Source organism: Centrocercus urophasianus, unplaced genomic scaffold (genome assembly GCF_019232065.1).
Source record: "Centrocercus urophasianus isolate 14NV4802_14NV808 unplaced genomic scaffold, USGS_Curo_1.0 seq_16, whole genome shotgun sequence".
NCBI lineage: Eukaryota > Metazoa > Chordata > Aves > Galliformes > Phasianidae > Centrocercus > Centrocercus urophasianus.
In genome coordinates this window covers 3,241,563-3,256,504 of record NW_024884711.1, presented here as the reverse complement: position 1 = coordinate 3,256,504, position 14,942 = coordinate 3,241,563, and the positions used below count along the sequence as shown (strand labels likewise).

At 40.5% G+C, this 14,942-nt stretch overlaps 1 protein-coding gene across 1 annotated transcript in view; it reads left to right on the top strand.

Annotated features, from left to right (window-relative positions):
* The first annotated feature begins 7,543 nt into the window (after positions 1 to 7,543).
* Positions 7,544 to 14,942, top strand: part of STAC (SH3 and cysteine rich domain) — a 73,341-nt gene continuing 65,942 nt past the window's right edge. The window contains exon 1 of the mRNA XM_042817622.1: positions 7,544 to 7,813. Coding sequence (XP_042673556.1) covers positions 7,697 to 7,813 — 117 coding nt within the window. The 5' untranslated portion in view covers positions 7,544 to 7,696. The remainder of the gene's footprint in view (positions 7,814 to 14,942) is intronic.

Below are 14,942 nucleotides of genomic sequence, written 5' to 3'. Positions count from 1 at the left end.
ATGAAGCCTATCCCTTCTGCTATAGAGTGCTGCTTTCTTTAACTGTTGGTCTCTTGCATTTATATAAGTCCAGCCACTTGTTCTGAGTTGTTAATTCTTCCTTCCACTTGTTCTGAGTTGTTAATTCTTCCTTTAGATAAATTAAAGCATCTCAAATATTAGCCTTTCTTGGGAATTTGGAATGACTTGATTTTCCTCCAGATTCCAGCTATCATGATGCTTAAAAGTCTTTTCTATCCTGATGGACCAGTAAGAAAGAGTAATAAGACATAGAAGTAATATGGATTACAAAATTAAAATGGAATTTTACAATGACACAGAGCTGTGTTATCTAAACTGTCAGCCATGTAACTTTTAGATTCTGAATACTCTTGCTAAAATCAATTTGGCCAATCTCATGAATAAATGTATAACATAATTAGGTACTTTGCTTACTTAAAGTCTATAGAAACCACTATGCTCAATTATTAAGCCCTTGAGTTTGGGATAATATATTCCATGGAAAGAGTGGTAGAAGTCCAGGTCTTCACTGGATGTGGTCTGCAGGCCTTTTCTACCTGAACAGCCACACTGAAACATCAGAATTACACGTACAGCATGGTGCTACTACGGGCGATACGACTGAAGAAAGAAAACCATTACTGTTGTGTTGTTTCTTTTTTCTTAAATCTTCTGAAGAAATAGAAGTAATTGAGAATGTGGAAAGTAAAGTCATTCACACCATTTTCCCCTCTTTTTTTTTTTTTTTTTTTTTTTTTTTTCCCCTTGTATTTCTCTTCTTTTCTGCTGTTTGTTCTAAAAATCTTGATTATCTTCCCCAGTGAAATTGTTGCAGCTGGGCTTGACCCCTTTGGATAATGAGGCAGTGATATAAAAGAAGGAGTGACTCAGAAGTGCTCTGTGTGGAGATTTCAAATGGCAGCAAGTGGTCATATGCTTTCCTATTGCTTCAAGCAACAAAATATAATGATTTTATGTACTAGAACACTTTAAAAATTGGATGGACTTTCTATGGGGAAATCTAGTTGGGAAGATTCTCAACTAAAGGACTCAGTAGATTTATCGCTGCTTCTAGACAAGATATTGAGACCTAATTTTTACCTACATAAATTGACCTTTCTCAGTCCTTTTAAAAGGTACTGAATATGTTTGGTAGAATCAGAATAGTAATATAGTAATAGTCAGGAAGACAAAGCTACCTTCCTCTATCCATTTTGCAGTAGGTTGTAAGACTTTTAGTTACTTTAAAATCAAGTAATATAAAACATTACAGATAATCTCTTGCAGTTTTGTAAGGTGTTTTTTTTTTTTTTTTTCTCTTTTAAATTTTTACTTCATGTTTTTATTTAGAACTGGTAACTGTGCAGCGAGAGCACAGCCCATTTTCCTTCAGTATCTTTCAAGCTTTGCATCTTATCGACATTCAAGAAACAAAAGCAATATATGTGGGCTGTAAGATACTCACCTTTCCATTCAATTCATAGCAGGCTGAATGTTTGCTTTATTCTTGTTCAAGAGCTGTAATAGATCATTATAATAACTTATGTAATAGTAGGCAGCCCTCATCATACACGCTTCTATTCCATTTGACACATGCACTAATCTGATAGAGCAAAATGTTAATCTTGATAATGATAATTTCTGATATTTCAGTGAAGTCTTTCATCCTACCAGATCCAAAGGCTCTTAGAGATTTGCTGTGAACAACTGAGTTGTGCCACACTGTAGAAAAGCTCTGCTTTTCTAACAAAGGTCAGCGGTGCACTAAGAAATCCTTTTTTTTCTTTTCTATGCAAATTATGGTAACACAACTGTGTAGACAGCAAAGTTCATTTTGCATTCAGCATGCATGTTTGTGCCTAAATATTACAGTGACAGGCACACTCTAACTGCCTAAGACAGGAAATACTGTGCATGCACAGCCTTTTAAGAATTGGTGCATAGCTATAAGATATCTGCACACACACACACACACACACACACACACAAAAGCATACGTGTATCCTTGTATTCACCACTAACTATGCTGGGAATGTTTGCCAGTGCTTGTTTTAGATTCTATTTACAGACTAAGCAAAACATTGCTCTAAATGCATTTTAACTGGCATTAGTTAAGAAGTAGCTCATTATGATGCACTACTGAATACCAGAGTGATGGAGAAAGCAGGTACGTAAGACAAATCCAGTGAAGCCCTGAAAGTTGTAGTATTCATGACTGGAAAGGGTAACAGCTGGAAAAGGGAATTTCAAGGCGAATTCAGGTTGGGGAAGGTTAATGAAAGAAAAGTGAGACTGAAAGTTCCCTTCTGTTGAAAGTCATTTAGAAAAAAAACAATAACCCCAAGATCCAGGATGGTAACCCTGTGAGGATTTCCTCCCACTTCACCCTGGAAATGGCTGAGGAAAAAAAAGAGTAGAAAGAGTTGATTGGGGTGATAGGAGACTCTCCAGAGTTGTTCTGAGAGCTATCAAGAAGAATCCTACTTTCCATAAAGCCTTTCATCCTGGGGAACAGACGTGAGGTTAAAGCAGAGTCCAGAAAGGGTGGGAGAGATCAGTACATTAGTTATCATAACTTTGTTATTTCTCTAAATATTTGGAGCACAGATACTCTGAAAGGATTTAGTACGTTGTGCTTGTGTGGATGAATCACCATCACAGCCACTCACTGAACTGGGTCAGGGCATTCTCACTACAGTCATATTGGACTGTTTCAGTAAATGGCTATTAAGTGCCATGAATTTGTTGGAGCATCTGTGAGTTACATGAAGTAGTGCTACTGATTCCATGGGTCTCTTTTTTTATCACATTCCTATAAAAAGAGAGAAGGAATCTCATTGCTAGCAGAGATGTAAAATCAGGTCGGGACTGTCGCTAGTTATTTAAAGGTATTGCAAAGCTTTTTGTAAGCCCGAACACATTACATGCTGTATCTTGGCTAAACTCCATGTTTTGTAATTACATCCTCTTCTCCTCTTCTCAAACAACTTTTGTTGTCACAAGAGGATGCCGCTTTCTTCGTTTTCCTGAACTAGATGTCTGGGTAGCAGTATTTTAATCTCGTCGTGAGCACTCTGAAAGATAAATTCAAGTTGCCCGAGCTGCAGCACGGTTTCTGCATCAATCCCTGTAGCACTGCAGTGTATGGAGAGAAGGCAGGTTTTGAAATTTATATTCAAGCAGAGGTTCCATTTTTTTCTGTGCTTAAGTACAAGTGCGAATCTGTTGGTTTGGCTTCCTCCTCTGTTACTCCCTTGCTGCAGTATAATCACTCCCAGGAGCGATAGGAGGCTTACTACTTTGACTCGAAAATGTATTTTGAGATCACTGTAGTCAAAATGCAAGTCATCACTATCCCATTAGCTCTTGGAATGCTTTCAGAGCATTGTCTGGTTTCTGCTTCCAATCTGATGAGCTGGTGACTGTAGCCCTTGGATGGCATTTTCATAAGCAAAATCCTGAGGGAGGTGGTTGCAGTTGTTACCACGTTAGCCACCTGATGAACTGCCAAGCTTGTATTGATAGCAAGCAAGAGGTATGTCACTATAAACAAAGCAACAAAAACAGCCTCTTTCTGCTATTTTACCACTGTTTTCTCTGTGGGTACAGTGTTTGCTGGCAGAGCAGTGCCCACAAGCCTGGAAATGCCTGAAAATTCTCCGCTAGCACAATGATCTGGTCTTTGCCATCTGGTAGCCAGCTGTGGGCAATAGTGAAAATCTGAGAGCACAGCCTAGCGAAGACATCCACCAGTATGTCTGGCCAAATGCGCCATGCCAAAAGTAAAATTCCCATCACGAAAAGCAATAGAGGCATAGCCTGTTGCCAGTTTCCACAAAGACAAAATTGGATTGAATAAGAATTGAAGGTACTATTTCTCACCTGGAACACTCACAAATTGAACTGAGGGACTGAGAGAGAGGCTGATTAAGTTGCACTTCAAATGCCAGAAAGTCAACCTTATTCTGTGGCTAATGGTTTTCTGTAGCACTCAGTCTGCAGCCAGTTGGATGTTGGACTTTCAGTAAACTTCAATACTCCTTCATTTGAGGGCTCTGCTTTGGTGGCAGACATCCTGATTCCTCCTGATTTCTGTACTGTTAGGGAGAGGTATATAGTGGTTTAGAAGTGCCATTTATTAGTAGTATCATCTCTGTAAGCACCTTTATACTCTTTTTGCTCAGGACTGTGAGATGGTTGATGCACCAGGCAATGAATAATGACACGTACATTTGTTATTTGCTGAATAATGAATTCTTCTCCTTTTTTTTTTACTTCTTATTTTTCTCTAGTAATTACATGGGGTGTGTCCAAGTGGGTAGAACATCTTTTATATATATATATATATATATATATATATAAAATAAGTGCTGATTTCATAACTTTCCTCTCAGTGAAATACAGCTGTGTTTATGTACTCTTTTTGCAGAAAGGTGCTTAAATATGTTAGAGGAAGAAGGTGAAGGAATGTGGTATAGGCCAAAACATCTACATCAACTTAACCTTGCCACTTTGGAGCTTTAGAGCAGGTAGGACTCAGCAGTACAAAAACATGTATTAATAATCAGAGTATATTTTCCTGTGCTGGGAGCTTTTGGGATGCTCTCACTAGAGAACTGGATCTCCAGCACCACATCATGTGCTCTGCATTACCCTAATGTGTGTGCTTGGACACAGGAGAGAGGGTGAAGCATAGCACTCATGTCCTCAGCCTTGCTCTGCCCAGCAGGAGAATGCTTGGCAGTGACTCCAAGCAGCATCCAAGCACCTTTACGTAGTGCAACAACTTCAGCTGGGGGTGGAGAATCCATCCTCATGTTTTATTCATCCAAATTTCCTCTCCCCACTCCAGAAAACTACACTCATCTCTTCACTAGAGAATCTGTTCAATTTCCTCTCATTTAGCGCCGTGCTGCAGCGCTCACATTTCTGCTGGTACCCTCACTCAGAGAATGATCGGTGCTAATCACAAGTCCAACTTCTCAAGAGTGAAGCGTGGGAGAGAGAGGGAGATGTAAGCTCATCTAATTTGAACAGTCTGTTTTGTTATACCGAATATTTGATTTTCAATAGCCAGCTCCCTTGGAAGGAAATATAAATGTAAAAAATCCAGCTTCCTTCCCTTTTTGCTTTTTTGGTAAGATTTTTGGTTTGACTCATCTTTCCCAGGCTAATTGTCAAAAAACTGACAGATCACTCATGGTTGACAAGTGAGTAATTGGGAGAAGAGAGGGAGTGCAGCAGGTGTCAGTACTAATTTGGTAAAACAAACGGGGGAAAAAAAAGAGGAGTAGAGAGTGGTATGATAGTCACTTTCATAGTCATGACGCTGCAGGCACTTCATACAAAATGTGTGCAGGATTTTACAATGCTTAGAGTGTTAACTGTTAACCAGCCACTCCAGACACACTTCAGAGGTGGCCTGCAGTACACCACACGAAGATGCTTTTGAGTCTCTTAACAGAAAGACTGATCCACAGCACTGCTGAGGAATGGGATGGAAAAATAGCTTCATGATTCTCACCTATCGCATTATTGGGCAGAGCAGCCCTTGCAGCAGGCAGACCTTATGCCCTTGCCCTGATGGGCTGCACTAGGCTTGACCATCAGGAAGGTTACCACAGTCAGAGCTGGATCATTCTGTTGCTGTCAAGATCTCTGTTGTCCTTGGTCATTGCTAGGACCTAAATCTCACTTACTGGATGCAAGAAGTGAGCTTTGTGTCTGGAGAGTTGCTCTGGCTCTGAAGAGAACAGCCAAAGATTTTTCTGTGTTTTAGGTATCAAACCCTTGGAAATCAATTCTTTCACTTACCTGACAAATCTGCTCCTCTGAGCTCTGTTTTCTTGCTTCAATCTCAGATGTCATTGAAACTGCCTCAACACTGACCAGAGCTCTTGTTTTGATCCCTGTAATGGTGTTACTGAGACCAAATAATGGATTCTGCTGGCAGACTCCTAAGACAGACTTTTGCTCTAAAGTGGTGGTACAAATAGCATTGCAGCATTTCATGTTTATTGCCTCCTAAAGATTTCAGTATCTTATATGCTCTATTTCAAAGAAAAATGCTTTTTTTTTTTTTCTTTTTTCTTTTTTAAACCAGAAATTCAAAGATAAGTGTAGTTTTTTCCAGACTTCAGCATAGTTATAAAGAACATTGAGGCTGCAGGGCACTTTCTGCTCGGCTTTCATCTGTACAACCTCCTAGTGTCTTGAAATCCTGCTTTGCTTTCACCCACAGATCATTTGGGCTAGAGTAGTTCTACAGGGCAGCCCCAGGTTGCAAGAATGTTTCTAAGGGATAGGACCAAAGTGAATGTGGTACCCTCTCTTGAGCTCCTTTCTGGCTCAGATGTCAGTGCATCACCTCTGAACACCTTTGCCTGTACCTCCAAGGAAAAAGCAAGATTTTTTTTTTCTTTTTTCTTTTTTTTTTTTTCTTCTTGCTTTATGGGATGTAAGTACTGATAATTGGAAGCACGCTGGGGTTGCTTTTATTTTTTCTTCCCCCAGCTGTATGGAATGGGTCCCACTCCACAAAGCACACACGTGTTGGGGAGCACATCCATTCAACCTTTTGCCACGCAGACCTGAAGTCAGCAGGGAGGAGAGCATACAGGTGCCTTTGCAGTTGATTTAATCCAGAGGCACGGGTTGAGCCTGCCAGCAAAGTCATGCCGTCCTTCTGCCGGGGCTACCGCAGCTCCAAGAGTGACTTTGGGCACTGCATCCACGGGAAAGACAGCGCCTGGGGATGCCCACAGCTTTCCCACTGCAGCCCAACCGAGTGTTATTACTATGACAACCTCCAGGTACGGATCTGCGCAGCGCCGGGAGCTCCGGCAAGCCCTGATTGCGTGTGAATGGCTCAGAGCCGGGGTGCCCTGCCTAGGAGAAGGGTAAAAAGCACTCAGAGCCACAGGTGCCCCTCTCTGGTTCTGTCCTGTTGCTTTAGGGTATAAGGCAAAGTATGGGTGCTTAAGGGACAACAGTAGCTAGGATTTTTAATCATCTTCTCTGGGACAAGACAAGGAGAGCGTTGCTTTTCCCTTGGAGCCCTTCTTCAGAAAATCACCAGACCTGTAAGAATATAAAGCCGCCCTTCAAACTCTGCCTTCCTCAGCCTGATTAGAAGGTAAAATGCTCCCACACCTCATGCATGCTGTATGCCTCTGTGTGTGTCTGCATGCATGCTCGCATTACTTTCTTACACTACTATGACAGCACATGCTCCCCAAAGCTATTCACAGCATTAGAAATCCAACTCCTCCCTCCAGTGCCCTGCATGTGTTTGGCTGGGGCTTTCTGCTTTGCCTCACTCCCAGCTGATTGCGGGCTCATGGTCACGACTCTGCTCCTCACCTCCGGGCTTCACGCTGAGGAGAGAAGGATCGGGGAAAACGGAGAAGCTGGCACACAGCTGCCCTACGGAGCCGTGGATAACTTGCTCCCCGTGCAGCAGAACCACACAGGGGAGGGGTGGGAGGAGGGAGGAAAGAAGGGGAGGAGGAGGAGGAGAAGGAAAAAAAGAAAGCCCAGAAAATCCAGAGAATTCTAGTCCTGCAAATGTAGTGAAACTGAGTGGTCAGAGTTCATTTGCTCGAGAAGAGCAGAGAAGAAAGAGGACGTTAAATGAGAAAAAGCAAGAAAGGTCTGTAGCTCGTTTTCTTGATACTAGCAGTGTTTTAGAGGGAAAATGATTCCTCCGAGCAGCATGACTGAAGTCAGCGTGGACAGTGTGGAGAAAGAGAATGAAGTGGAGAGCACAGAGCAGCCTCCATCTCCAGCATCAACCACCAGTCAGGAATCTAAGGTACTTAGATGTCTTTTATTTCTTTTCTTTTCTTCCTTTTCTTTCCTTTTTTTTTTTAAAAAAAAGAAAGATGTATTGCTCTGATTTGTGTTTGAAGCTCCGTGGCAGGATCAGCAGTGGAGTGCTGTGAGCCACCTCCAATTGCAGTGTCTGCTCTGACATTCCTACTACTGAATTCTCCCTGTCACCCGGGAGGCTTGGGGTCTGAACTGGGGAACACTTGCCTTTTGAGATGGGTGGGTTTGGGGAATTTGGTTTGTGTTTTCACCTCCTTATTACGCTAGGAACCTGGAGGAAGAAAGGGGGTTGGCGAGGGGATCACTGCCAACAGGTGATTTTAGCTATTTTCACATTGAGCATCAGATCACTTACAGGGTTTTTGTTCACGGCTGGAATGATTTATTTTCTGACTTGTCCAGAGAGGACTATTTTGGTGGGAGACTTCAGACGTTCCACTTCCCTCTTCCCCTCTAGCAGACCCATCAGTGAACTTTCACTGTTTAACAAGCCAGTAGTTGAAATGGGATGTAAGTGACAGCTTTGGCACGAGAATCCTTTTGTACACTACCCAGAAAGTGTTTTTGTTTTTGTTTTCCCCAGCCTTTTATTTATTGATTACTAAATGTGGTTCAATGCATCTTACTGAAAACCAACATCCAGCTCAAATGGCATGGCCCCTAAATTTTTAATTGACTACTCCATGAAAAGTTTTTCTGCCTGCCAGTATGTGACTTGGAAGATTGAGTAGAAAGGGGAGGAAAGTAGTATCCGAACATAATGAATGTTCTCTGCAGCTTTCTTGGATAATATGATTTTACTGATCCTCTGCTACTTATGATCGATATCATGACAGCAGCTGCCAGATCTTCCTGTAGACTTCCACAGTGATGCTATGTGCCGGGTAAATGTATCAAAATGGGGAGGTCCTCATCACTTGGAGCTTACAGCTGGGTAGAGGCTTAAAAAATACCATGTGAGCAGATCAGCTGCCTGACAGGGAAGGTCTATGTTGGCCTGAGTTTAAAAGGCACTAGGAGCCTGGTATAATGTGTGAAAGCTGCTGTGTTAGTCTGCAGTTAAAACTAGGTTTTCAGAGAGCAAGTGGCAAGAGTCTGTGTGGGTAGAATTCTGATGTAGGCTTTGGGATTTTTTTGAATGCTTTACTCCAAGGAGGAGAACTAAGGTGTCCCCTATGTAAAACAACCTCTGTAGAAGAGTTCTCCCAGCAACAATATCATTCCCTGTTCGTGTTGTTCAATATATACATTCAGCACTACTGGGACACTGCTGCAGTCTCCCTGGTGAGAAGGGAAAGAGTAAATGTGTTATTGGTTCAGCACTAGATTCTAAAAGGATCTGGTTGATATGTACCTAAATACTCTCACAGAGAGCATTTCCCCAGAATTGCTGTTGGTATTTATCCAGAGGGGAGCTCAGCCCCCCAATGAAGTCCCAGTAGGAGCTGGAGCCTTCAGTGCACTGCCAGCATCAGGTTCTCACTTGTGCTGTACCTGTGTCTGGGCCAGGTGGAATGAGTGCTCCCTCTGTTCCCAGGCACAGCCAAGCAAGCTGTTACAGAGCTAAGGTGCTGCTCACATGAGGGATTTTGCCACTGGGTCACAGAGCACCCAAGTTTCTCAAAATGAACAGACAGGCAGGAATCCTAAACAAAGCAAAGCGCTGCATGTGGGGATCCTTTCTGCTCCTTATGCATGCTTTCAGAAGGATGACAACAGGAGTTAGGCTCATTTAGCCACAGAGCAAAAAGACCAGTAGGCAGTTTCTAATCAAACCTTACCATCATCAATTTTTCCAATCTTGTGAGCATTATGAGTGGTACACTGCAGTAGGCAAAAGCCGTGACTGTGCTTTTGATGCCATCACTTGCACACAGATATTTTAAGTAAACATGTAATCTGTGTATTCACGTTTACAACTGCACATAAGATCAGAAAATGTTCTGTATTGTCATTTCAAGAGATGGAGTCAAAAAAGCTGTGTGATCACTAGGTTGACAGAATCACAGAATGGCCATGGTTGGAAGAAACCTCAAGGATCATGAATCTCCAAGCCCCCTGCCACATGCAGGGACACCAACCTCCACATTTAATACTAGACCAGGTTAATAAGATTTTTTTGTCCTAGTAAGCAGAGGGATGGAAAAATTATCAATGACTTCGGGTTTTTGGTTTTTTTTTTTTTCCAGGAGAGCTTATGTACTTTAGAAGCCAAAGATTCTGACAGAGATATATGTCAGTGAGTGCCAATGGCCTGTGCACTAGCTTTCATTCCACTGTGTCTTCTGCCTAGGCTGCTGTCTTGTCAATCACAGAGGGCTTTGCTTTCTTCAGGTACCCTCTGTTGTGTAAGTTAACAAGTTCATGCCTTCTGCAGTTACTGCAGAACAGTTTGTGCAGGGTCTAATTACCTCATAATAGCTTGTTTCTGAGGTAAAACACTATTATGACTCCAAATATAGAAACGGAAACAATGTGGATAACAGCACCCTTCAAAATGCATTTGAAAACATTTCAGTGGAATGATAATTTTGAAAACCTAATGTAGAGCTAATGTAGAGACATTGCTTCCAGCCTTTTGTAATCATAGACTGTGACACATAGTCCCTTACAGTAACAAAGTCCAGAAAAAGGGTTTTTTCTAGCACACTCCAGGCTGTACTCAGATAATGACACAGGGGAGACACTACAGTTCCTGACTAGCATGAGTTTGAGAAGCAGAATTTTAGGATGTTGCCAAATACCTAAAACTTGAAAGAATGACTTGCATGTACATACCTTTACCATAGGAAACCAGCTAGCCTGCAATAAAACCTAACATTTCCCACCACATTTTCCTATGGATTAGGAGCATATTTACTGGTGAGTCCACACAGACACTGAAAGCTGGAAGGCCATTCTCTTCTGCATGTCTTACCCATCATGAGCACTTTCATGCCTGAACTGCAACAAAGCTGCTCAGAATAAGGAAATTCAAACACTCTTTTAACTACACCATGTTGCCTGGTCTCTACAAGCAAGCCCATTTTACTTGTTCTAAGTAGTAGATGGTAAATAGATGGAAAACAGTAAATGTTCTGCTAACTTTATCATGTAGTAGATACAGTACTGTATTCTGTGAATGCATCTTTTGGACTGTGTTGCCCTCACATACTTTACAGATAGCAGTTCCATTGTGACGCCTTGTTAATACAACTTCAAACAGATATCCAAAGGGTAGTAAACACTGTAACTGGGCCATCCTGTAGCACTACATGTACTGCTATTGTGCTAAATGCCCTAGAGCTGGAATGGTTAAGAATGCTGCAAAGCTAATAATGAACTTATTAAATTAATCTGTTGACTCTTGAAACCATTTACTTCACATCTAAGTATGACTTAAGTGGATACTTGAAGTATATTAGGAGAATATGAGGGTACCAAATTGATGCATATTGTTGCTAATTCTATTACATGCATCTGCTCGTAATCGCACCTTCTAGCTGCTTAGGTCCTTCACATCTGCCTTCCAAAAGGCAAATAGCCAATTTGCAAAAGAATTTTCTATATTTTCAGTTCAAGGAGTGAGGAATTCATTGGCTAATGAATTCTAAGGAATGATTTCTTCCTGTTGGTAGCAATTAAAGACGCACTACACACTTGCACAACTACTAACTTAGCAACAGAGGCAGAAATGTGGTGGCAGCAATCAAATCACATTTCTGATGTCTCTTGTGTATAAAGGTACTTTGAATGTAGTAAAGAAAGCTAAAATTTGACAGAAGATGAGTGTGAAGAAAATATTGTCACATCTGACAATATTTCTGTATGTTTTGGCATAATTGGCACATAACTCCTTTACCTTTATCCTTTTTACATTTAACTTGCACATTTATATGAAGAGGAAGGAGACCATGTGATGATTTCTGAGTAGGTTTGAGTCAAGTCATTATTGCTATATTGTGAATAATGGCTGGGGATATTCATAGACAGGTGACTGCGTCTTAGAAAATGCCTTTCCTGTTTTTAAGTTTTAAGGGAGCTTGAGCATCTGTGATGGTTAAGCTAGTACCTGCAGGATTGGTCAGCGCTGGTCTTTGGATCATTAGTGTCTTGTTTAAAGAATGCAAAACACATGTCAGATTCTTGCTAGAAGGAGTAGTAAGCCTTGACCCTTGTCATTGGAAGCAATCTCTCATGTAAAATTTACTTATTTATAGATAGTAGTCAATATCTATGAAGGCCAAATATTCTTTCACAGCTTTGCCCATTTCCATCTACTTTTTTTTTTTTTTAAAGTTCGGGCATAATTATGATGTACTGCAGTCATGTATCTTTGCAATAGCTTCACACCAACAATTTCATTAGCCTAACGAATTGCTTACACTCAGGTCAATTAGGTAAGTTGAACAGCTGAATATGGAGGAAAAAAAAAGTAGAAACCAATCCTCGCAATGAATATGACATTTGGAATATGTATTTTGCAAAATAAGTGAGTTTCTCAGTCTGGCACTTCTGCACACATACTATTCGTTAGCCAGCATTCAAGGAAATTCATAAATGTCAGTTCAGGAGATGTAGCTCAATTGTTCAAGCTCTATGAATAACCTGATACGTAATACATAAGATGGAAGTTGTTGAAAAGTAGTTGACCAAGAAGTTGATTCAGCCTTGAGGTTCAAGATTTAGATGTAATTTACTTACATCCCCAAATCAATGGAGAAGGTTGAATTTACTTTCTCCTGTTTTTCTAGTGTGATAGAGCAATATTGCTTGCATAGGATTTCAAAACCAGGTGTTAATATTAGAGAGTGAACAACGCAAACAGCTGGAAACTCTTTGGATTTTAAATAGGATTGTGTGGGATTTAAATCATGTAGGATTTGTGCTATGCACTTAAGCAGAGATCTTCCCCATCTAAAGAGTTAATTCTTTATGAGGCTCCATAGATGGTTACTCAACAATGAATATTTAAAGAGGCAGAGAGTATGGTGTGCAGTTAGTGTTTCACCCTCCACACCACTGCTAAATAGCCAGTATGTAAACTACTGCTGCAGTCTTCAAAGGAATACCAAAGAGCTTAAAAAAATCCTGTGGAAGGATTCTCCTTAATCTTACCCACATGCCTCTGCATAAAATGGTGAGTACATGCTGTGAAGTAAGACTAAGGGAAATAAATGTGCTGAAGTGTTTTTAAGGTGCTACTTTCTGTAGCAGATTAAGTAACTAGAGGATTTCCTTAACAGTAAGAAAGTAATAGTCTATCAATATTTTCTTGAGCAGAGTTCTTGTTTTTGCATTTATTTTTACTTTCTTTCCTACTTTTCTCCTGACTAAAACACTGCTATTGTTTTTGCTTTGAGATATATGTCAGATCATTTCTTAGGTGCATTGAGATATCTGAGGCGAAACAGAAAAGTGATCACTTCATTCTCCTCTATCCACACTTTCTATCTTGCCGAAGTGAAGAGAATGTCTATTATCTTTCAGCAAGTAAAGATGACTTGAATCAAGTCTTCATGGTAAGAAATGGATTTACTAGAAGTGTGAATTTTCACTGAAACAAAGAAAGTTGTTTTCAAAGCTGGAAGACAGTCCAAATCTAGCATCACAGCCTATTATCCTGTACTCTTTGCCTTAAAGTAATGCTCAGAATTTATTGCTACTGCTTCTGAAAGACTTCCAGCACCTGGATGCTCTAATGGCTAAGGGATGCCCTCTGCTCTCTCCTTCCTTCTAATTCCAGTCTAACTTCATCTCTAGCTAGCTTGTGTGGCACTGTACTTTTGATAGTACTACTTTAGTTGAAACAGGTCTTTACCATTCTTAGTATGTGTTTCCATCATTTGGGAGTAGACTTTTATATTCTTTTCAAGCCTTTCATTTTCTAGACCAAACAAGTCAGGCTGATATAAAATAAACTCTGTTCATAAACTCTGTTCTTCATCTCATCACATTCAGTAATGAAAATACAGAAAGCAAGATTGGCCTTAAAATGATGGTGTCGTTCTTTGAAGCACTCCACTAATAGTCTTCCTTCAAGATAGTACTTCCTTCAGCAGAAACTCTCATCTGTTGGACTCACCTTCCTTCACATCTTACAATTTCTCCACTACTTCCATTCTTTAGTCTTGGCTAATAGATTCCTATTTGATAGAACATTGAAATAGACCACATCTTCCTTTGACCTACCAAATTTTCTTTGACTAGAAAATTTTTCATCTTGTCCAAGATAACTAGTCTAGGAGGATCTAGTTGTTTTTTTGTTGTTGTTGTTGCTGGCTGCACTGTTGAGATCAGATCAATAAATATTCATTTTCTGGGATCCCTTTTCCCCCCTCCTGAAATAGATTTTCTGTGTCATTTCCTGCTTGATAAAATTTGTTAAGTAAACTTGGTCCTAGACTTGCAAAGTAAAGTTTTGTAATAGAGATTTTTCTCCTTTTCACCTCAGCAGGTATACTGAACTGCTTTTTTGATGTCATACCATCAATTTCTGCAAATACTTTCCTATTATTCCTGTTATTTTACCCCAGGATCATTGTTCTGGGAAGAATGTGAGATGAAGCATTTGATAAATTCTGAGACTGCCTTTTATCTTGTCTTTGCTTTACCACAGTCTGTTTCTTCTTTTCCATTCCCTAGTCTGCATCAATCCTTTGACATTTCCTTAAATACCTTTTGCAAGGGCTCTCTCAGCTTTTCTTGGCAATTAATGTGCTTAAACCTTAGCAGCTCAACTTGAAAGCTCAAATTTCATTTGCATACCAGTTTTCTTTTTTACTCTTCTTTCTTACTCCACTCCTTGCCGTTTTTTTGTGGATTCCACTCTTTCCCGATTTCCTTTCTGAGGTAACTGTTTTCAAGCAGTTTGCCAGGAACATACATCAATGGGATCTTTTTATGCCTTTTTGTTTCATATTACAAGTAGCATTAACATATTTACTTTGAAGAAATTCTACACCTCTTGCACACCCAAGCACGTCCAAGTATCTAATGGTTTCTGTTCTGTCTCCTTTCTCTTTGAAGCATGTCTCTAACCTGATACCTTATTCTAACAAAGGCCAAGGCCATTACACCCCATGGCCATAGGAATTCATCAGCTCTCAGTGCTTGCTGACAGCCTTCACTCA